The sequence below is a fragment of the Diceros bicornis genome, chromosome 14 (assembly GCF_020826845.1).
Source record: "Diceros bicornis minor isolate mBicDic1 chromosome 14, mDicBic1.mat.cur, whole genome shotgun sequence".
NCBI lineage: Eukaryota > Metazoa > Chordata > Mammalia > Perissodactyla > Rhinocerotidae > Diceros > Diceros bicornis.
Window position 1 is genome coordinate 39,379,760 of NC_080753.1, and position 23,954 is coordinate 39,403,713.

The 23,954-nt window shown below is 38.3% G+C and overlaps 3 protein-coding genes and 1 pseudogene across 3 annotated transcripts in view; 3 read left to right on the plus strand and 1 right to left on the minus strand.

Annotated features, from left to right (window-relative positions):
- Nucleotides 1-19,741, plus strand: part of LOC131413346 (uncharacterized) — a 34,015-nt gene extending 14,274 nt beyond the window's left edge. The window contains exon 4 of the mRNA XM_058553898.1: nucleotides 19,388-19,741. Coding sequence (XP_058409881.1) covers nucleotides 19,388-19,712 — 325 coding nt within the window. The 3' untranslated portion in view covers nucleotides 19,713-19,741. The remainder of the gene's footprint in view (nucleotides 1-19,387) is intronic.
- On the minus strand, nucleotides 11,647-12,056 carry LOC131414006 (histone H2B type 1-N). The gene has a single exon (XM_058555044.1). The coding sequence runs from the start codon at nucleotides 12,037-12,039 to the stop codon at nucleotides 11,659-11,661; it is 381 nt and encodes a 126-aa protein (XP_058411027.1). The 5' UTR covers nucleotides 12,040-12,056; the 3' UTR covers nucleotides 11,647-11,658.
- On the plus strand, nucleotides 12,342-12,825 carry LOC131414001 (histone H2A type 1). The gene has a single exon (XM_058555038.1). The coding sequence runs from the start codon at nucleotides 12,367-12,369 to the stop codon at nucleotides 12,757-12,759; it is 393 nt and encodes a 130-aa protein (XP_058411021.1). The 5' UTR covers nucleotides 12,342-12,366; the 3' UTR covers nucleotides 12,760-12,825.
- On the plus strand, nucleotides 18,725-19,035 carry LOC131414011 (large ribosomal subunit protein eL43-like; annotated as a pseudogene).
- Nucleotides 19,742-23,954: the final 4,213 nt, after the last annotated feature.

Below are 23,954 nucleotides of genomic sequence, written 5' to 3' on the forward strand. Positions count from 1 at the left end.
AGGCTAGAAGTCCAAGATCAAGGTGCCATCAGGGTTAGTTCCTACTGAAGGCTGTGAGGGAAGGACCTGTTCCAGACTTCTCTCTCCTTAGCTTATAGATGGCCATCTTCTCCCTCTATCTTCATGTCTTCCCTCTGTACATGTCTATGTGCAAATTTCCTCTTCTTTAAAGGACACTAGTCATATTGGAGTAGGGCCCACCCTAAAGACCTCATTTTAATTTACCTCTTTAAAGACTCTACCTCCAAATACAGTTACATTCTGAGGTACTGGGGTTAGAACTTCAACATATAAATTTGGCGGGGGATACAATTCACCCCATAACAGCTGCCTTCCTTTAAGTAGAATATCCCATAGAAATCAGGGGTGCTCTGGACTAGGCCTAGTTTTGGTTCTTTGATAATAAACAATGAGGCAGACAAAAGGAAACTAAGAATAAGGATAAGTTCATGTTTAAACTGCTACTTTAAAAAAATCTATTGAAAATAAGTAAACAACATTCATGTCTCATCCACAGTGATACTTTTTAGTCTTCACTTGGGCAAATATGGACTGCTACCCTCTGGGAGAGTGAGCACAGAGGGTCTTCCCATGGGGGCTGCTGCTTCAGAGGGGGGACTCTTATGGTCTATTTCATCACTGCCTTCAAGGCAGAAATGATGGTCAGATGTGAGATAACTCCATATCTCATATGGAGCGGTTTCAGTGGGTAAGTTTCTCTCTGCTCTTTGGTAGCATGATTTAGCTGCAAATTGGAACACATTTCAGACAAATGATATATAGGGTGTTTGCAAGCATTATGTGATATATAATTTGCAATTTTTGAATGTTATCTTCTGGAAAAGTTACATATCGATTTTAGTTTGTCTTAATTTCTGTACAGTATTCAACAGGCAGACTTTGCTATACATGCTTGTTTCCCACAGGAAAGGCAAAAGTTATTATTTGTATGATGATAGGGAGTAGCTATATGACCCTCCAAAGAGAATTTGACCAGTGATCTCCAAGAAAATGTTTCCATTTTATTTTTTCCTGTCCTTGGGGACAAAAGGAAGAAAAACATTTTTAAGTAGAGAATGACATCTTATTTGCAGTATTAAAACAAATATGAATGCTCATCTCCATTTGTTTTGACAGAATTTAGTTTGATGGTAACAAAAGACCACAGAATCTTTCACTTTTACAGTGAAGGTGACTGCCACGAGGATCATAAACTGACTCTGTCATTGATCCTCCAACTACTTAGACAAAGTACTCTCTTTTTCTGGGTCTCAGTTTATTCATCTATAACATAGACATGGAATGATAGCAGCCTTAAAGGTCTATTGCAGACCATTCATCACCTTCCTACATAGAATGAACTGAAGGCAGGGACACTGGAACAGCAGGGCATAGTGCAGATGAATAGTATATATTCTTCTATGATTCTTAACTCCATCAAATTACAAGCGAAAAGTTATTTAAATTATGGTTTGTTGCTTGTAGAAGTCTATGGATGGGGGTTGGTGCCGTGGCCTAGTGGTTAAGTTTGGTGCGCTCCGCTTTGGCAGCCGGGGTTCAGTTCCGGGTGTGGACCTACACCACTCGTCAGTGGCCATGCTGTGGTGGCGACCCACATACAAAATAGAGGAAGATTGGCACAGATGTTAGCTCAGGGCAAATCTTCCTCAGCAAAAAAAAAGTCTATAGATGGAAGGAAGCAAGAACTGCAGGTTGATGTAGCTGAAGGATTAGGCATCCCACCTTAAGAAGTCAGGATGGTGTTCAGGGATTTCCCTCTATCAAGATTTTCGGATCCAACAAAAATATATCAGAGGATCATCAGGGTGGCAGAAGTGGTGAAGCTGTTGTAAACATCATTCTTAGTGCTCTGGTGAACTTAGTGTTCTGATGGCTTGAGAAGAATTGTCTTAGTGCAAGAAGTGGTAGATATAATTCTGGAAAACAGAGTGAAAGTGAAAGATCAAGGAAGAAAGATGTGATGAGCAGATAAAAATGTTCTAGAGGGTGAGGTCAGGATGGTTGAATGGTTGAATGTTAAGCTCCTTGGTGTGGACTCTGCAAAAATATACAGGAAGAATGAAACGCCTAACCTTCAAGAAATTTGACTCAAATATGACATATACATTTTAGGTATATCCTATTTCCTTTACCAATAAGGTGGTGCAATTAATCTCTGTATGTTTAAATTTTGGACTTCACAGACACTTTAACTATAAAGTCATTGAGTTATTTAAGTTTATAAACATGATTTCTTGACCCAACAATACAATGTTTAGTCTCTTCCTCTAGTCCTATGACTAGTTATTTATTTACATTCAATTGACCATCTCGCTTCTTTGGTCATGCACAACCAACCCACCGTGGCAACCGATTTGCTAACTTGAGCATCATTAGTGAGAACTTGAGTTATTACATGGGGAAACCATCCCTGGACCAGAGGGTATCACTGCACCGACATATATCAATTTTATACAACGGCATTGTAAAGATTTTTTTTTAAAATTTTTTATTTATTTATTTTTCCCTCAAAGCCCCAGTAGATAGTTGTATGTCATAGTTGCACATCCTTCTAGTTGCTGTATGTGGGCCGCGGCCTCAGCATGGCCAGAGAAGCGGTGCGTCGGTGCGATCCCGGGATCCCAACCCCTGGCCGCCAGCATCGGAGCGCACGCACTTAACCGCTAAGCCACGGGGCCGGCCCCATTGTAAAGATTTTAAGGATTGGATGTCCTAGAGTAACTTAGGTGCTGACATTTAAAAACTATTTTAACAACTACTATACTATTGCTCACATTTCTAGTAATAGTAGACTAGACAACTCAGATCAAACCTAACGCTTAAAACAACTACAAAACAATCTGATTGAAGGTATCAGGCAGCTATCAAGACAATGAAGGATTACAGAGCCAAAAACCAGAAAAAGAAGAAAATCCAGAGTATTATGCAGCTAGAAAATAAGAAAGGAGGAAAAGCGCCATATACTTTTATGGAATGATCTTCAGAATATATATTTTAAGTGAAAAAAGCAAGTTAGAGAAAATTGTGTGTAGGTGTTACTATTTATTTAATAGAGGGCTGGAAGAATACATACATAGGCGCCGGCCTGGTGCTGTAGGGGTCAACTGCGCACGCTCCGCTGTGGCGGCCCAGGGTTCCCAGGTTCGGATCCCGGGCATGCACCGACGTACCGCTTGTCAAGCCATGCTGTGGCCAGCGTTCCACATAAAGTAGAGGAAGATGGGCACAGATGTTAGCCCAGGGCCAATCTTCCTCAGCAAAAAAGAGGATTGGCATCGGATGTTAGCTCAGGGCTGATCTTCCTCTCACACACACAAAAAAGAATACATACATATATTGCTTATAATTAACAAACAAACAATGGAAAGAGAAATCATAACATTAAAAGTTGACCTTGGAAATATGTAAAAATATTTTATGTAATAATAAAACCAAATTTTAAAAGCCCAATCCTTAAATATAAACAGCAAAATGAAGCAAGTGGATCTGTGTATCCAGATGGTAACATAAGCACACAGGAAGGAATATTCCAAATACTTTAAAAAACAGTAGTTCCAGCATTCCTAGTGCGACATGCCCTAAGCCAGCAGTTTTCAAACTTTTTGGTCTCATGACCCACTTACACTCTTAGAAAGTACTGAGGATCCAAAGAGTTTGTGTTTCCATAGGTTATAGCTATTGACATTTACCTTATTAGAAATTAAAACTGGAAAAATATTTATTTTATCAATTTGGTTTAAAATTACAACAATAAACCCACTTTAACAGATATATTTTACAAAGATAGCTATATTTTCAAAATAAATATTTAGTAAGAAGAGTGGCCTTGTTTTACATTTTGCAAATATTTTTAATGTCTGGCTTAATAGAAGACAGATTCTTGTATTTGTTTGTGCATTTGATCTGTAGCAAAATAACTGTCAAATGAAAATGAGAGTGGAAAAGGAAAATAAGTTTCAAGATAATTTTGAAAATAATTTCAGCCTCACAGACCTACCAAATGAATCTCAAGGACCTTCAGCGTCCCCAGACCACATTTTAAGAATCACTGCCTTTAGGACAAAAAGAAAGCAAACATTTCATTTATTTATTTAATAACCATATTGTTGGTGGTACTGTTGGGGTGGCTGTGTCAGAAGCTGATACACAGGATAATTTGAGAATGCCTTGGGAATTAGAATTTGGATTCCCAACCAAGACAGTCATTAAAATGAAATTTGCTCTTCTGAAATTAAATTTCAGTAAACAAAGCATCAATGAGTTTCTCAGGGAGCTGTTTTTTGAGCCTTCATCTATAGCATTGCAGGAGATGGAGGTTTCTCTAAGTACAACAGAACCTTAAGATTGCGAGGATGGGTGCTCTCTGGGGAACATGATGCTGATCTCAGCCATGTAGGGCACAGTGGCCTGGGAAGAAATGAATCGAGAGACGCACAGGGTAAACTTCTTTTTCAGCTTATTCTACTATTTGTTCCAATTGATTATTATCATGGATTCATGGCTTTTTACATGCTGAATCTATTCTAATTGACAACTACAATTGTTTAATTTTAATTCTCAAATTAGCACTACTTACACAGTGGGGATTCTTTCAGGCTTTCTTGCTTCTCTCCTGCTCTAACTCTTTTTACTGTTACTCCAGACATCTGAGATAACCCTTGCTTTCAGTCAGCATGATGTCCTAGACCCATCAGGATTTCCCTTGCCTCAAAACTTGTAATCAGTTCCTCTTGAAGGACTTTCAGTTCTTGAATAGAGATGGAAATCTCCATACTAGGGTTTATGTTAGATTGTTCTGCATGAGCACTTATGTACCTGGCTAACTCAGAGGACTTTGAGACCACTTTAATGACAGATTAAAAAAACTGTTTTTAAAGGCTAAGTGCACGTTACCGTTTTTCACTTAAATTTTTTACCTTGTCCTAGCATAAAAAAATTTTTTAATCTAACTCACTTTTCTTCCTGAGCTAATAGCTTCAAAAAATTTTTTAGAAAGCATACAATGGACTGTTATCCAGGTATATGTTAACAGAATACCCATGACACATTAATAATTTTAATATTCCGCTTTGAGCTTTTGGAAAAATTAGTAAAGTCCACAGCTAATGAACATGAGGATACTCTATGTTTTTTTTTTTTTTTTTGCAATGTATAGTTCCAAATGATTCTCCCAGTCATTATTATCTGCACATCAGTTATTTAAAACAAAATAGAATTTTAATTTTCCTAACACTCTTACTTTGAGAGAACACTAAAAAATACAAAGGCATTGAGTGTCCAGTTTCTGATTATCTCATTAATTCTACTAAGTATAACAAAAATATATGTAAAATATATGTATAATATATATATATTTTTCAGTGTATGTATGAATGCATAAAACGTATTTTGATTCATGGAATATATAGCTAAAATTTCAAAGGATTGGATCTATCTATATTCCCCATCTCACTACTGTTCTGTACCATGAGCATGAAATAATCAGAAACTGGACAGCCAATGCCTTTGTGTTTTGTGGTATCCTCTAGGAGTAAGAGTGTTAGAAAAATTAAAATATAAAATATTTTAGTGTATATATCTACAAATAATACATATTTTGTATGTATATACTATATATATGCATAAACATATACACATATACATATACACTCATAATGGTTTTAATTGCAGGCAGCATTGAATTTCAATTTCTTAAGACTTTTGGCCAAATACAAATACATTAACACATACAGAATACCTTAATATTCTACTGGTTTATTTTCAAGATATCAGTTTAAAAAGTTGGAAAAAAAACAAGTAAATTAAGATGAAGCTAAATGCAATCAAATTAATAAAGAATTATTTTTAAAAGTCCTGTGTTACATTTATACAATGTCACCTTCCAAATTTGAGTGAGAGAATTTTATATAGTTCCATATTCTCAAAACACTCTTTCACAAGAACCAACTAGGAAAAGACACTGGTATATTTAGATTATAACATATTTTAGATGCAACTCCATAGTCACATCACATATATATATTCCTAATATTAATTGTGGTGTAACTTTATAGTTTCTTATTCTTAGATAACTGCAGGGACTTTAGAAAGTTATCATTATCGAACATTTTGGTTTTATGCAGATCCTGAATATTTGCATGAATAGGCCATACTTACACTCTCAATTTTATGTTCTGTATTACTTTCACAATTAAAGCAGAAGTGATATAAAAAGTCATTTTTAAAGAATTAAAACACAGCAAAAATCTCTTAAATTATTAATGGATACTTTTCTTCATTCCAAGCATCTGAGGAAATCTTCTTGGAAATATTTTTTTCTATATTTTATTATAATATACATTAAAATTATTCTTTTTAAAGTCAAGTCTAATATAAAAATTCAAAAATTTGGAATTATAAATCACCTAGAAAAAATAATATAACAGTTTCCAAAAAGATGTAGTCCACACCTATTCAACTTTGAATGCTAGGCCTTAAGCAAAGATTCAAAGTAGATTCCCCCCTCCCCGGTCTCAAGACCTTATCCTTGAGAGACATTTCATGGCTCGCCAGTCATTTGTGTCTTGCCATATGCCAAGTTAAACATATTAAGTCACCTATATATTTTCATAGGCAATCTGAACAAAGGGGAAATTTTGCATCAAGTGGTCAATTGGTAGAATAGCGTATGTGTGTATATATATATATATGTATATATATACATATATACATATATATATATTATATATATTTGTGTGTGTGTGAGGAAGATCAGCCCTGAGCTAACATCCATGCCAATCCTCCTCTTTTTTTCTGAGGAAGACTGGCCCTGGGCTAACATCCATGCCCATCTTCCTCCACTTTACATAGGACGCCGCCACAGCATGGCCTGACAAGCGGTGCATCTGTGCGCGGCGGGATGGGAACCTGGGCCACCAGCAGCGGAGAGCGCACACTTAACAGCTTCGCGGTGGGACTGGCCCCAGAATAGCATATATTTTTTTTATTCTTGAGTGACAAGGTAGTTCACAAATCTACTAGCTAAATACATATGAAATACATACACAATTATATGTTGTTTTATCTTTGCCTTCTTTTAAGACTTTATTTTTTAGAGCAGTTTTAGGTTCGCAGCAAAATTAAGAGGAAAGTACAAAGATTTCCCATATACTTCCTGCCCCCACTCATGCATAGCCTCCTCCTCCATTTTCCACATCCCTCACCACAGTGGTACATTTGTTACAGTTGATGAACCTACATTGACACATCATAATCTCCCAAAGTCCATAGTTTACATTAAGGTTCACTCTTAGTGTTGTACATTCTATGTGTTTGAACAAATGTATAATAACATGTATCCATCATTATAGTATCATACAGAGTATTTTCACTGAACTAAAAATCTATCCTCCACCAATTCATCCCTCTGTCCCCCCAAACCCTTGGCAACCACTGATCTTGTTCACTGTCATCCATAGTTTTGCCTTTTCCAAAATGTCATATAGTTGGAATCATATAGTAGGTAGCATTTTCAGATTGGTTTCTTCCACTTAGTAATATGCATTTAAGGTTCCTCCATGTCTTCTCATGGCTTGATATCTCATGTCTTTTTAGCACTGAATGATACTCCAGTGTCTGGATGTACCACAGTTTATTTATTCATTCACCCACTGAAGGACGTCTTGGTTGCTTCCAAGTTTTGGCAATTATGAATAAAGCTACTGTAAACATCTATGTGCGGGTTTTGTGTGTACATAAGTTTCAACTCCTTTGGGTATATATCAAGGAGCACAATTGCTGGATAGTATTGTTTAATAAACTACATAAGTGTTGACCTCACAGGTCATCAATAAGCACAGGTCACAATCCCCACTGCTACGCCAAGTGGCTGCACTGGAACCTGGCCTAAGCCTCTGCCCTTGTGTCTTGAAATGTAAAGGTTCTCCCCAAATTAATATCCTTGGCATCCCAGTGTTCCCATACAGCTTTTCATAATTTCTCCATCAAAAATAATTGCTTATTTCTAATGTAAATATAGACCCTTGGCTGAGGCACTTATGTTATTCTTCCTTATATCAGGTATGGGAATTGTTACATACCTGCAGGGGGTGGGGTTATTTGTCCTCATAGTCTATCCCTACCCAGTTCTTAGCCTTGTTCTTTGCACTCTTCAGGCCTCACTAAACTCTTGTTAAGTGGAATCAGTCACATTTATTGACCCTCTAGGAATACTTATGTGTGTGTTCAACTCTGTAGGAGCTGATAGAACTTTTTGATCATTATTCAAGTCTGGAAAAATTTCCTTGTGTTTTTTATTAATTTGTTTTTTTTTTCAGTACCACACTTCTTCTTTACTTCATGAAGTCTCCCAATAGGCACCATCTTTATGATTTAGGGACTATATAGGAAAAGGTCAACCTCTGAAGTAGAAGTTAAAAGGTATTAGGAAATGGATAAACTAGTCATCTGTAGAAGTAATACACATTTGAGATGGATCAGACATATTTGGAGGATGAGATGCAGGTGTTTTCCACATCAAGGGATCTAAAATGTAACTAAGATAAATTGTAATCAAATTTATTTAATGTCCCCAATACAATGTCATAACTGAATGATGGCAAACTGCATGGAATATAGAAAGGAGTAAAAAAAGAGTTAAGCTTTGTCAGTACATTTTGAACAATCTCCATGGAAGGAAGTGCTCTTTCCAATGGGGAAAACACAAATTTCTCTAGGCTGAACAAAGGTCATTTTCAGGCGACATAACTTAGAAAAAGTGTCCTTTGGGATCAGATTCTCTCATCTATTTCTATGCTCCAATCAGTTCCCTTCTGCTCTGTAAATTGTTCTTTAGGGAAAAAAAATATTGACCAAAATATTATTTGGGGCAAATCATGTGAATTCTTGAAGATACCAAGTATAAATTCCAGAGTACAACAGTAAGGTGATATCCTGGTTTGGATTAGCTTAAATCAATTTCCCAAGGCTGATCAATGATGGCATAAATTAATCAAGATAACTTCAGCAACAAAGGGTTAGACGCTTGGCTCACCAAGATGCAAATAACCCACAAGATCTAGCTTTGAGTTTTTTTATTTTTCTCTCCCTGTCTTTTAGGAATTTTAACTTTCTAAATACTGGAGTGTAATGAACCTGATATGTGAACCTTGTATAGAGGGGCCACAAATTCCTTCTTCATTCTCCTTTCCATTCTGCATACAGATTTTAGCCACCCCCCCTCCCATATTATTCTAGACATCTTCTTGCCTGCTGACAATTCCAAGTCATCAATCAGTCCCTGAATGTCCAAACTCATATATATATATATCCTGGGCCTGGGAATGCGTTTAGGTAACTTAATCTCTCTAAATCCTCTTCCTATTTCCTCTCCTGAATTTTATCTGCTGATTTCCTCATTCTGTAAAACAAAACAATATCAGAATTTTCTGCCAATTTTCTGACTTAGTGGATTAATAGACAGGATCAAAGGCACATGCACTCTGAAAAGCAGCGATTTAAAAAACCCAAATGTTTGGTGAATTTACTGTCCTCAAATATCTTGAGAGGGAGATGGTAGAATGAGAGAAGATACAGAAATGAAAAAGTATAATTTTTCTTCTAACAGAATTGAGGGAGAGATATACACATATACACACATAAATACATAAAATATATACAAAATACACACATGCAGATGCATACATACACACCTCCACCAGAGAGCTGTCACAAAGATTTTAAGAAGCTGTGTAGACAGGAAGTTTACAAGAGCTGGAGGAGCTGGAGGAGCTAGAGGGATCAGCTGCTGACTCTTTAACTGTAGCAAAAATCTTGTTTTCTGAATCCACAGGCCTTTTTAATGGCCTCTGACAGTCTTCTTTTTCTCCTACTCTCTAAAAGAATGTAATATTATCTACAGAATCACTACTGGGTTCTCATTTACAAGTTTTCCTTTATGACAAACTATATGTTGCTTGGAACTTGTTTTTATACACAGGTTGTTTCCCTGTATGTCTATTATATTTTTCAGTACAGTATCTGATACATAAAGGGAATATATGTAACATATATTTAAGGTATAAAGCAAAGTAGATAAAACACCTATGATGGAACTTCTAACCCCAAATCTAGAATGTCAGCAACAACTTCATATTTACCTCTGTTTTTCCCCATCCCCTTGCCCTACTTCTATCCCTGACATACCCACTGCCTGATATTTTAAAAAATTTATTCACGAAGCTATCTCTTAAAAAGTTTTTAAGTCACACACTTACACATACTTGTACATATCCTCAAATAAACAGATAATTTAGTTTTATTTTTGAACTTTATAAAATGGTATTATATATGAAACTTCTGAGACTTATGATTCTGAAATTCAACCAAGTACTGTGTATTTCAACTACTGTGTATTTCAACTATTTTCTCTGCTATATGATATCCTATTGTGTGAATGTACCTCAATAAATCTGTTTGTTCTTTTGGCCATGAACATGTAATTGCTTCTAGCATTTTGGTATTAAGAATAGTGCTGCTCCATTTTGTATGTCTCCTGTTGCATATGTGCAGAATATTCTCAGGTAAACACCTAAGAGTGAAACTCTTTGTCACTGGAGTACTGTAATTGGATAAAGGGTATCCTCAAAAACCTTCAGCTAATACAATTCATGTGGAAGCGTTTCCACACCATTGCCAGCAAATACCAAAATAGTTTTAAATATGCCATTCCTAAGAGCTTAAAATGGAGAAATGGATTGACTTCCTGAATTGGGGGTGGGGGTGAGGGAATAGCCCTTCTCTTGCTCTACTTCCTAATTTTCTTTTTAAATTTCCTCTAATTAATAGAGAAGCAGTAAATGCAAGTGACACAGAGAGAAAAACATACAGCAGATCCTGACAGGAAAGGTGGGGAATAGAACCTAATCCTTTTCATAAAAAGGAATTTCACTCAGAAATGAGGGAGTTGGGCAAAACCGCCGAGTTCCTCCCATAAAGCCGCGCTGCCCAGAATTCTCCCAATTCTGACAGACTCACAAAAGGAAACCGGTGGTTAATTTCAAACTGCCCGCGCAGCGTCTGGATTGGCTATGGGTACCAACGTGGCACCTGATTGAAGCGTAAATAATTTGAATTGAATTCCAACTTCCATTTCTTTTTCTTCTGCCTTTCTTGGCAAATCCAAACTCAGAGGAAGGGAAGAGAGCCAAGACCATCCCCAAAAGAAAACATACGTAAATAAAACGATCTATACGTTTCTTAGTGTGTGCCAAGTGCTTCATTTGTTAAGGCACATGTTAAAATTAAAGACAGAGCGCTCAAGGCGTTGTTAACAAAACCTTCTGGCTGGTTGACATTTTTAACGGTGAGCAGATTTTGTTTTAGGACAAAGGGTATTTTATTATCCTTTACTACGTTTGTCTGATGATGAACCGGATCATTCATAAAAATGTCTCGAGCGTTGCTGCAGCACGCACATTGTAGTGAAAGTAATTTCTAACAGGATCAAAATAAGGAAACACGGAAATGGTTTCTTTGCAGCAAACAACACTTACCTGCTGTAGAAAGTGAGTGCCAGTTCTCTTTAGAAGACTGAGTGGCTCTGAAAAGAGCCTTTGGGGTGTGGGCCTAGCTTGACGGAGCGCTTGGCTGTAGGTGGGCTCACTTGGAGCTGGTGTACTTGGTGACGGCCTTGGTGCCCTCGGACACGGCGTGCTTGGCCAGCTCCCCGGGCAGCAGCAGGCGCACGGCCGTCTGGATCTCCCTGGACGTGATGGTCGAGCGCTTGTTGTAATGCGCCAGGCGCGACGCCTCGCCCGCGATGCGCTCGAAGATGTCGTTGACGAACGAGTTCATGATGCCCATGGCCTTGGACGAGATGCCGGTGTCGGGGTGGACCTGCTTCAGCACCTTGTACACGTACACGGAGTAGCTCTCCTTGCGGCTGCGCTTGCGCTTCTTGCCGTCCTTCTTCTGCGCCTTGGTCACCGCCTTCTTGGAGCCCTTCTTCGGGGCTGGGGCAGACTTGGAGGGCTCAGGCATGGTCCGCAGTAACTGCAGAAGCGCTAGAAAGTAATAGGAAGAATGAGTATGAGGCTGTAAATGTCCTCTTCAGTCACAGCTTCTTAAACAAAGGAGGCAGTGAATAAAGTCGTGTGTCTGATTGGTGGTGAATCCTGGAAACGTCATATGTTAATTTTGTCCAATCAAAATAAGTGTATTTCAAGACCACGATTCCATTGGTTTAACTGAAAGTGTAGTTTTAGCCAATGGTACACTTTCATTTTCGCGCCCAGTAAAGACTATAAGTAATGTAGCTCTGGCTGATTCAATTTACACCCTAATCGGGGCAGTGGTTATACCTCCATCATGTCTGGACGAGGCAAGCAGGGCGGCAAGGCTCGCGCCAAGGCCAAGACCCGCTCTTCGCGGGCCGGGCTGCAGTTCCCCGTGGGCCGCGTGCACCGCCTGCTCCGCAAGGGCAACTATGCCGAGCGGGTGGGGGCCGGCGCGCCGGTGTACCTGGCGGCGGTGCTGGAGTACCTGACGGCCGAGATCCTGGAGCTGGCGGGCAACGCGGCCCGCGACAACAAGAAGACGCGCATCATCCCGCGCCACCTGCAGCTGGCCATCCGCAACGACGAGGAGCTCAACAAGCTGCTGGGCAAAGTCACCATCGCGCAGGGCGGCGTCCTGCCCAACATCCAGGCTGTGCTGCTCCCCAAGAAGACCGAGAGTCATCACAAGGCCAAGGGCAAGTAGAAATCTAGTATAGTTTGCAGCTTCAGCCTTGTCTCCAAACCAAAAGGCTCTTTTCAGAGCCACCCACTTTATCACAAAAATGAGCTGTTTCTTCAAGTCACATTGTTGTGGGATAGCAGAGAGATGTTGTTGAGCATGAACGGGTATACAAAAGGTTTGGCTATGTCATTTATATAGTGTTATATTTTCCCAAGACCCTGAATTGAGTTGCCTTGTAAAAAATAAAAGCTTTGCTCATAGTTGTTTGGTAAACCCATGAGTGCAAAATCTGGATAAATCACTGTGATCCCTGTGCAGGATCAATTGTCCATCTGGGACAAAAACTTAGCACCTTATGACTTTTCCCTACATTACCTTCTAATTCAATTGAATCTTCCTGAGCACCCTCACCCTCCAAAATGGCAGTACAGTAGGAAACCAGGTAGGTAAATTCCTTGTTTCAAATCAGTTCAGGCAGAGAATACATTTCATAATGGACCATTTACATAAATGATGGTGAAGTTAAAGTGGTATGGAATTAATTAGGAAGAGTGTGAGCCTTAACAAACAGGAAAGGTGGATATTGTAAATCAGGCTCTTTACCATATCAGGATCATATAGTCCTGATATTGTCAATGATTTTTGCTGTCCCCTTCCCCCACCATCATCAATCTCACCCTTCTCAGATCATCAAGTCATTTTAGCTAAAGAGGGCCTTCAATTCCCCTCCATCTAAGCACACGTCAGCTACTGTTTAGTTTTTCCTCATGAATACATTTTAATGGAACTGAATTTCTATGGCATTTCTAGTCCATTGGAATACATTTATTTTCTGAGTCTCTTGAAATATTTCTATCTCCTATATTTAAATCTCAACTGCAATTACATGCAAATAATATTCCTTGGAATAGAAGTGACCACAGCAATCACAAATAGGAAGTAAATGTTACCTTTTTTTTCCTTTTTAACATGATTATTTGAGGTTGCAGGACCCAAACCCTGATTTCAGTGAATCTTATTATTCAATTGTTCCTTCTAAAAAGTCATGTGCATCATGTATGTAAGTTTTAAACAACTATTTCTCTTAGAACTAGAAATGTCAAGTAGAGTAAATGATACAGCTCCAAGGAAGGCCTATGAGTTCTTTCAATTTTTAATAATAAAATATGCTATTGTTATTATTATTGATGTTGATGATGTAGTTACTAACACTTGCTTTATTGCCTTGTTTCTATTCCCCCCAATAAAAACCAACACATTGTTAAAATCATACCATTATAATTATTGGTGTGTTTTTGATTTACCCAACAATGAACCAATAATCAAATATTTGACAAATGAATATAAATTTTTTTGTGTGTGTGTGAGGAAGATCAGCCCTGAGCTAACATCTGCCAATCCTCCTCTTTTTGCTGAGGAAGACTGACCCTGGGCTGACATCCGTGCCCATCTTCCTCCACTTTATATGGGACGCTGCCACAGCATGGCTTGCCAAGCGGTGTGACGGTGCACACCCAGGATCCGAACCGGTGAACCCCTGGCCGCCACAGTGGAGTGCGCTCACCCAACCACTTGCGCCACCCGGCGGGCCCCTGAATATAAATTTTTATGTTTTAAGTAAAGTAAAATATTCATTTGTGATACGCATATCATTGTTTATAATTCCACATGTTAACTGAGTTATTTAATTGACTGTTGCTCTGATCTCATTAAACTAGTCATTTAAAGCACCTCTATTCTTTACTTGATACATGAAGATGAACTATCTACATAATCAGAAAAAAATTAAAAGATATTTAAAAATGGAGATAAAACTTTCAAAAAATCTTGCTAAAATAATTTAGATATTTCTAATTGCAATTAGATCCTGAAGAAGGTTTTAGAACTTCATGGTTTATATTGTAAAATTATTTTCATAAGAGGAAAAGTTCAATTTTAGTGGCAGAAAACTTATGAAAGAATTATTTAAACTTTCTTTCTGGAGTTGGCCTTCCTATTAATTTCTCTCTTTGCAGACTCTGGACAACTATGAAAGCACCTAACAGTGTCTTCCTGTATTAGATTCGTTGTGTATCTTATCTATTAATTTACAAAGTCCCTGTGAGTGGAAACTGGGTTTTATTTATATTTTACATCTCCCTAGACCCTAGTTCAGTGACAAGCCTATAAAATATGGTCAATAAATTATAAGATTTTTTATTATTATGAAATTAATACAAAGTAAGTGACATATAATAAAAGCCAAAAAGAAGTTGAAAATTAAATGAGGATGAGATTGCACGTAGGAAAATGTAGGGATTGTTAAATGAATATTCAAAGTAGTTAAAATGGAGGAGGCAGACTTAAGATCAGAGGGTTCCATGAGGGAAAGACCACTTGGAAAGATTTATATTGCCCTATTACTTCATGAAATTAACTTATCTGGACAAAGGTTGATCTGGATGACGTTATTAATTGGGTCTACCTCCTGCTTCTTCTTCCAATGTATCAACAATCTCACATTTAAATAAATGCTACTGATGTTAATGAATATAAATTATCTGCTGGCATAAGGAAATGGCTTGAGTGATTTTGGGGACCAGTGGTTTAGAGCAAGGCAGGGACTCTGGACAAGGGGCAAAACCTGAGAGTGGAAAATTATGATCTTCCAACAATACAAATTTCTGAGGCTCCGTAATAATGCCTTTCCTCTAAGATTGTTTTTTGTGGTTTTTATAAATTTCTCCTCTTCCAGACTTTTATCTATGCTTACTATTTCAAGTGTTTATATAGAAATATTAGTATAACTGCTGTGGTGGTGGTGTCTGAGGGCAGGATTTTGGTAAAGAGGGAGCAGCAATGGGTCCTTCACTGTGACAATCCTCCACTTGTATTTTTAGTTGTTAGGATACTGATTAGAAGTTGTTTCAAGACAGAGAATACTTGATAAAGATTTACATACATATATCAGAAATTTGCACAGAAAAATAAAGTACTAGATGTTTATTTTCTTCAGGCTAATAAATATTAAAAATATATTTTGACCAAAAATAAATGTCAATAAAAATCTATAAATACATGTTTAAAATAAACACAGACTGAGTGTTAATAACATGTGATAATTTATAGTAAAAATAAATATTAGTTATTTAAATTATTTAATATATTATTTTAAATATTAAATATTTTAAATGTATGTATTTATTAATGTAAATATATTTTAAATATATTTAAATATATTGTAAATGTAATTTAAAGTATAATATTGTAGGGGAGGAAAAATTTTTCCTCTGCCCTTTGAAGGAATTCAGAACAAGTCTCCCAGAAATATGCCACTTTGACATAAAGGTTATGTATTTTGAGCTAAAAACAATCCAAACCCAGCAGATTCAGGAAAAACTATTTAGCTCCCCCTCAACTGCCTAAATTTACAATGGAAAGGGGGCCTGTACCAGAAAGAGAGCTATTACCAGCGATTCCTTTTTACCTAAGAAACTTATCTGCATAACAGGGCAAACTTTTGTTTTCAAACATCTCCTCTCACCTTCCTGCAAATGGTCCTTTTGCAGGACCTTTTGTATCCCCAGACCACTACCCCTTTCCTTAGCTCATAATGTTATATAAACTTCAATTACCTGGCTGCCCTTTGGGCCTCATATTCTTATGGAGGCCCCATATGTGCAAAATTAAATTTGATTTTCTCCTGTTAATCTGTCTCATGTCAATTTAATTCTTAGATCAGCCAGAAGAACCTGTAAGGGTAGAGGAAAATTTTTCCTCCCCAACACCTTCTAGTTTCTTTTGGCTGGTCTATTAATTAAACTGACATAAGACCGATTAACAGGAGAAAAACAAATTGAAATTCATATATACGGGAGCATCACATAAAAATGTGAGATTCCAAAACAGTCAGGCAATTGAGGCTTACATGCCATCCTGAGCTTTAGAGAAGGGGGTAAGGATCTGAGGCTTCAAAGAGAAGGAAGACAATTCACAGGAAGATGGAAAGAGCAAATGTTTGGCAAACAAATATTTGTCATGCTATGCAGAGATAATGGGACACAGAGGAATTTGAACAAACAGGCCCTGCCAAGCTCCCTCCCAGCTTACCACACCCAGCCCATACTTTTTGTAGATATCTCTGGTGATAGCTCTCTTCCTGGACCAGGCCCTCTATCTAAATTCTTTTAGGCAGTAACAGGAAGGTAAGAAGCTCTTCCTGAGTCTTTGGGCCTTAATTGTCTTCAGCTCAAAATAATCAGCACGCCACAGTGGCATATTCTGGGGATGCTTGTTCTGAACCCCTTCAAAAATATAAAATATTTTAAATTTAGTTACTAAAAATAAAAATTACTTATTATACTAAATAGAGGTAGGCTCTGTACTCAGTATTTTATATAAATCATCTCCATTAATTCTTACAGCAGCTGTATGAGGTAAGTAGCATTACTACCCCAATCCCACTTTATGGATGAGCAAAGATTTAGACAGCATAAGCTAGTCAGCTAAAATCTGGTCAGTAGAAAAGATTTAAGACCAGGTTTTTCCAACTCCAAAGATTCAGCTCCTATCCATTTTGCTAAAACAGTTGAAGAACAAGGGATTCTATTAAAATAGTTATAGGAGTTTTAAAAATTACATTCGTGATAAAAGAATTTCAGAGTACAACCCTGTATTTGTTGAAAAAAAGAAAGAAAATTCAATGTATGCATAAAAGATTCCATATTAAAAATTGTATGAAAACCAAATCTTTAGTTTGGTCACTAAAAAATAAAAGGCTTTTTAAAAAACTAGAAACATCAAGTTTTTCGATTTAAGAACTTGATTTTTAAAGGTTCTTAATTCTATTCCAATTAATTTATAAAGTTAATGCAATTATGATTAAAATCTCAAAGATTTTTTTTCAAACTCCATAAAATGATGCTAAAGTTGCCCAAAACAGGAATCTTGTGAAACTAGATTATGAAATTTTGAAAATAAATAATGACAACTGCAGTACCAAATTATGACCTCTAATACAACTACCATTTTGGGTTTTTTTCTTGCTTGAGCAAATTAGCCCTGAACTAACATCTGTGCAAATCTTCCTCTATTTTGTATGTGGGTCACAACCACAGCATGGCTGATGAATGGAGTAGGTTCGTGCCTAGGATCCGAACCAGTGAACCTGGCCACAGGGTCAGCCCCTACAATTTAAAAATTTTGATGTAATAAAAAAGAATTGTGTAAAGGAGGAAAAATAATTTCCCCTCTACCCTTCTAGTTTCTGTGGCTGAGAGCCCCCTGTAATAAGACAGACTAACAAGAGAAAAACAAACAAAAGTTTAATAATATGTACAGGTCACGTATACGTCCATGGGAGATACCCAGAAGAACTGGGTAAAACACCTCTAAATGGCCCAAGCCACCTCCTTAAATATCATCTTCAACTAAAGACAAAAGAAAGATGTTGGAGAGGGGGACAAGAGGGAGATGGGGACAGGGGGAGGCCAGTTATAGGAGGTTACTAGGAAAAGCACAGTAACCAAGGATAAAGTTGTTAGGCAGATTTAAGTCTGTGTTTTCTCCATTGATAAGAGTTTCCTGTGATTTAGAGTTATCCTTCTGTTCCTGATACAAAAAGGGAGATACCCTTACAAATGGAGATTTCACTTATAAATGTAAACTTCCCTTACAAAAGGGTAAATTTTACTACTTTTAGCACTTCTCCTGTATCTCCTTTTTCTCAAAAATAATCAGCTCAAAATAATCCTTATGTCAAAGAGGCGTATTTTGGAGTGGCACATTCTGCTACCCTTCATTAGAAATTTCAGTATAGAACAGTATACCCTAGTATAGTATAGAAGTAAATTTAAGTGTGGAAAAAATGAATTATTAAAAAAAACAAGAACTGGCTGCTCTGGAATTCGTTAAAATTGTACTATGGAGAATTCATAAGAAGGAATAACAAGCTGACATTAAAAATAACTTTTTCCCCTCTCTGGGCTGGCACCTAGTTTGTGGTGACATGGCCTAAACCAAGAAGGTCAGAATCATCGGTAAATACGGGCCTCTTATGGTGCCTCTCTCAGGAAAATGGTAAAGAAAATTGAAATCAGCCATCGCGACAAGTACACTTGCTCCTTCTGTGTCAAAACCAAGATGAAGAGATGAGTTATGGGGATCTGGCACTGTGGTTCCTGCATGAAAACGGTAGCTGGTGGTGCCTGAACCTACACCACCACTCCTGCCATCACAGTCAAGTCGGCCATCAGAAGACTGAAGGAATTGAAAGACCAGTAGAAGCTTTGCCATTTGAAACATTGCTAGCCTATAATAAATGGGTTAACAAGAAAAAAATAACTTTTTTCTCCTTAGAACGGAAATTGATAAAAATATAATCAGTGTAAAGAGGTTCCAAAAGGTCCTATACGGCATTCTGTTCATTTTCGTTGCGTTCTCATTTGAAAGCAATTTTTAAAGCCTTAAAACATGGTAACAAAATAGTTACTATCTACAAAACAGTGGTACAAGGGAACACATGAAAGTCTTTTTCTTTTTTTTTTTGGTCAGATTCCCCTCCCCCACTAGAGAGGGACTTCCCGCCTCCTTTCTTAGGTTCTCAGTTCGGTCCGCCAACGGATGTATAAAAGCCTGCATCAGCTGAGGCAGCGACAAGACGTTGTGGAAGTTTCTCTCTCACTATGTCTGGCCGTGGCAAAGGTGGGAAGGGTCTGGGCAAAGGCGGCGCCAAGCGCCACCGCAAGGTCCTGCGCGACAACATCCAGGGCATCACCAAGCCCGCCATCCGGCGCCTGGCCCGGCGTGGCGGCGTCAAGCGCATCTCCGGCCTCATCTACGAGGAGACCCGCGGGGTGCTCAAGGTCTTCCTGGAGAACGTGATCCGGGACGCCGTCACCTACACAGAGCACGCCAAGCGCAAGACGGTCACCGCCATGGACGTGGTCTACGCGCTCAAGCGCCAGGGCCGCACCCTCTACGGCTTCGGCGGCTAAGTGTTGGCGCTTCTGTCTCCGTTTCCTTGACAAAACAAAAGGCCCTTCTCAGGGCCCCCCACTCTTTCACCCGAGGAGCTGTGATGCTGCTTTGGTAATGTACACACGGCGTACAGCTAAGCGTTCAGACTACAAGCTGGAACCGCCCGCTTGCGTCACTATTGGGCGCCCGCTCCGGGTCTCACGCGTGCGCAATCGCACCCGTGGTCAGCACAGGTCCCCACTCCTGTTTACCGGTTTTATAATCAAGGACTCTTATTAAAGTTAACAGTGGGAGATCTTCATTTAGCTGCGTAATTTGCGCAAGGAAATAAATATTGTGGGAAGAATCCCTTAGAGGTTGCTATGTTCCGTCTAAACGTAATGGCTGTCTTATCAAATCAGGAGGTCGCTGGCATGTTCTATGTGCCTGGAGGGACGTTAAACCTACTGCTAGTCTCAATCACTTACATACCACAAAGAAGAGAATAGATTTTTTAAGTTTAAATTACTACATTAACAGAATCTTGAGTAGGGGTGTTTAACAACAAGGCTTATAATCGGCACTCAAGTGTTAATTTATGACGGTGAAATGATGAATGTGAGTCTGGTGGTAATATATACTCAGGAGGGACAGTGATAGTAAATTTGATTGAGATACAGCAAAGGAACAAAATTTCTGGTTCACCTGTGGAGTGCAAATGTGTTTTATTTAGACGACTTTTTTTTTTCTTAATTTGAGTTTATCACTAAACGTGTTACATGAAAAATGTTTTCGGTTTTTTTTTTTTTTTTTTGCAGGGAAAGATTTGCCCTAAGCTAACATCTGTTGCCCCTCTTCATTTTTTTCCCCCTCCTCAAAGCCCCAGTGCATGGTTATATATCCTAGTCGCAAGTCCTGTCTAGTTCGTGAGCCGCCCTTAGAGAGTGCTAACTGACCGGTGGTGTGGTTCGGCCACCCGGATGCAAACCCGGCAGCCGAAGGAGTGAGAGCGCCGAACTTTGAACTTTAACCACTAGGCAATCAGGTCTGGCTCTGTATTGAGTTTTAACCCTTAAAAAATTGTCAGATCTGGCACCACTAACCGGACCCACATATACTTCAGACATAAAGAATAATCTCTTCGTTTAGGATGAAAAAAAAGAAAAAAAAAAATATTTTGAAAGTTAACATATAAATGTCCTGTTTTACAACTTTACTACCAAAGTGATGCGAGATGGTGAAATGTTTAAGCACAATCATTAGAAACTGACGACGGGATCAAACCTATACCATCCTTTTCTACTTGTGAAAACAGGTTAAGTTAACATAGCTTTTCTGGGCCTCAGTTTCTTCATGTGTACAATCGTGTGATGATGATGATAGTAGTACCTAGCTCAAAAGATTGCTGTGAGGGTTAGTGAGTTGATAAATGAAAAGTGCTTAAATACCAGTGCCTGACGCACAGTAAGTGCAATGTGAAGCACTCATTTATGCCTTGACCCTAATTGCATCTGACTTTGTAAGCTCTGGGTGTCAGCAACTTTTTTTAACAACTACATTCCAGGCAAGATTCAGCCAACCATTGCGTGATTAGATTAGGAGATACTCTTGTCTCCATTAGGGAGCCAGGGGAAACACCCTAATGTCAGTACTTTTTTCCAAACAATTTTTGCAAATGGACATGGAAGAAATTCTGAATAGGCCTCTACAAGATGTGCTAGTTTGGCATGTGGAATGTTTTGAGCTAAAGCCAATCGAGACCCTGCAGGCTCAAGAGAAACTTTTACCTCTGCCTTAAAGACTTTCAATTGGGAGCTTTGCTCATAATAAGAGTTATTACTAGAAATACATTTTTATGACCCATCTGTATGGCAGAGCAACCATCTAATTACTGTACATCTGCTCCTCTTATCATCCTGTGAATTACCCTCCTCCTCTCTGAAGCCCCAGGCCACTATCCCATTCTTTGCCTCAAGATGGTGTAAATACTTCATCTTACCGTTCTGTCTTTAAATTCTCATGTATTTGGTGTCTCTGACTCTCTCATGAATGTGGGGTTCTTGTATGTATGCAATTAAATTCGATTTTCTCCTATTAATCTGTCTCATGTTGATTTATTAGACCAGTTGAAAGAACTTTTGAACTGGAGAGGAAAATTCTTCCTCCCAAACAAGATATTATCTTGATTATTCCTACAATATCATAACTGTTCATTTGTACTCACAGTCTGGGTGGTAAATGAAGGGCACGAGGAGTCTTCATTAGCCTTTTGAGGATGTGTATGACATGACTGGATAGGTTTGCTGTGATTTTTGTCTTTCCCTAACTCCATGTTCTCACTAACTTTCTATTAACCTCAACCCATTTTTCTGAATATCATAGAATTTAATTGCCAAAAAGATACCCAGACAATATGTGGATCAGAGATCTTTCTCTTATGTGACAGCACATAAGAATTACTTGGAAAAGTTTTTGTTTGTTAAAATATCAATAACTGGTTCTTTCCCTAGGCCAATTAAATCAGAATATCAGGGTTGGGTCACCTCAAATATGACTCATTAGCCCTTCTCATTGATACTAGTCCCACAGACCTTTTCAAATCCAGGGGAAAATCTCAGTGTTTTAATAGCATCTTTTAATCAACTTCAACTTTAAATAAGAGAACACACTCAAACGCTGTAGAACTCAGCCCCAAAGCTCTGACTCACATTAAGGGACAAAGGATCAATCTTTCTTTGTTGTAATGAGAAGCTACAGGTCCTGCCCAGGAATTCAGGTTCTTATCTTCCTCCCAAGAGAGGATTCATTGCCAAGCTCATGGGTTTATTTAATCTGTGGTTAATGGATTAAATCTTGTGTGAAAAGATCTTGCTATAAACATCTACTACGTTCAGTAGTTAGAGTCAAAACTCTAGGACAGTCACTTGGCTTTCTTTTCCAGCTATACAGTCTTTACTCTAAAACCTTAACAAATAGAAAAAAGTATAATGACTAAATGCACTGAGAATTAGCATGTATTACTTAACACAGATTTGACAGTTTCATCTCTTGTTCAGGACTCTACCCTAGAGAATATACCCTAATATAGTCAATCAGGTGGGGTCTCAGTTGACAGCATCAGGAACGTTACCTAATTAATTTATTTATTCACTAGATATTACTGAATGACTGCTGTGCTTCAGACACTGTGCTTGGCACTGGTGATATAGCAAAGAAAAAAATTCCTGCCCTCATAGTATTTACTTTTTGCTACGAAAAGACAGAAAATAAACTAATACAAAAGTTGCTTTGTTACATCCAGTGGCCAATTATTAGCCTTCATTTTACTTGACCTATTGGAAACATTGACATAATTGACCCTACAATTTCTCTTTGATATACTTTCTTCACTTGGTTCTATTTTACCAGAGGCTCTGTGTCTCCTGCTAGTTCATCTCTTCTCCCCAAACCCTTAAGGTTGGGGGACTCAGGGCTAAGTTTTTACTACTTCTCTCTCTACACTCACTCCTTGGATCTCACCAGACTCAGGCTTTAAATACCACTTGTACATCAATGACTTCCAATTTTATATCTCCAACCCAGGCTTCTCTCCCAAACTCCAGACTTGTACCCAACTCCCTACTTTCTTTCTTCACATGGATGTTTAATAGACCTCTTAAGGTTAACACATCCAAAATAAAAACCCTGATATTCCCCCCCCCATAATCTTTTTTCATTAAAAGACTCCTCCATTCAGTTGATAATAACTTCATCCTTGTCTTTTTTCATGCTTACATTTGATTCTTCCAGAAATCCTCTTGGTTTTGACTTTAAAATATATATGAAAACTGACCAATTCTCAATACCATCATGCTACCACTTTGATGTGAGGACTATCATCTTTCCTTTAAATTACTGGCTTCAGTGCCCTTAGTGTTTTCCCTGCTTCCACTTTTGATTCTCCACTGTCCTGTGGGAAATTACCTTGATGCCCTGGTAGGCTCCAAATATTACACTACCAGGAAAGCTCTCCTCCGGCACAAAAAGACTCAGACCAAATTAAAATGCTGGAGAATGCATGGTTTTTAAAGTCAATTTAAACACACAGCCTGAGACAAGGGGAAAGACCTGGGGTAAGTTAAGAGGATAAAGGTGTAAGGTGATGGACCATGGGTTATATAACATTCAGATATCTTTCTGCTGCACCAGCCTTCTTTGCTGATGGTGTGGTTATGAATCCCAGAGTGCAGGTTTGGGCAAGAAGTTCCACAAATAGAAAGTACCCTTGGCCAATGATAGGC

Excerpts from the sequence above, each read along its gene's own strand:
- LOC131414001 (XM_058555038.1), top strand. The coding sequence starts at position 12,367 with ATGTCTGGACGAGGCAAGCAGGGCGGCAAGGCTCGCGCCAAGGCCAAG.
- LOC131414006 (XM_058555044.1), bottom strand. The coding sequence starts at position 12,039 with ATGCCTGAGCCCTCCAAGTCTGCCCCAGCCCCGAAGAAGGGCTCCAAG.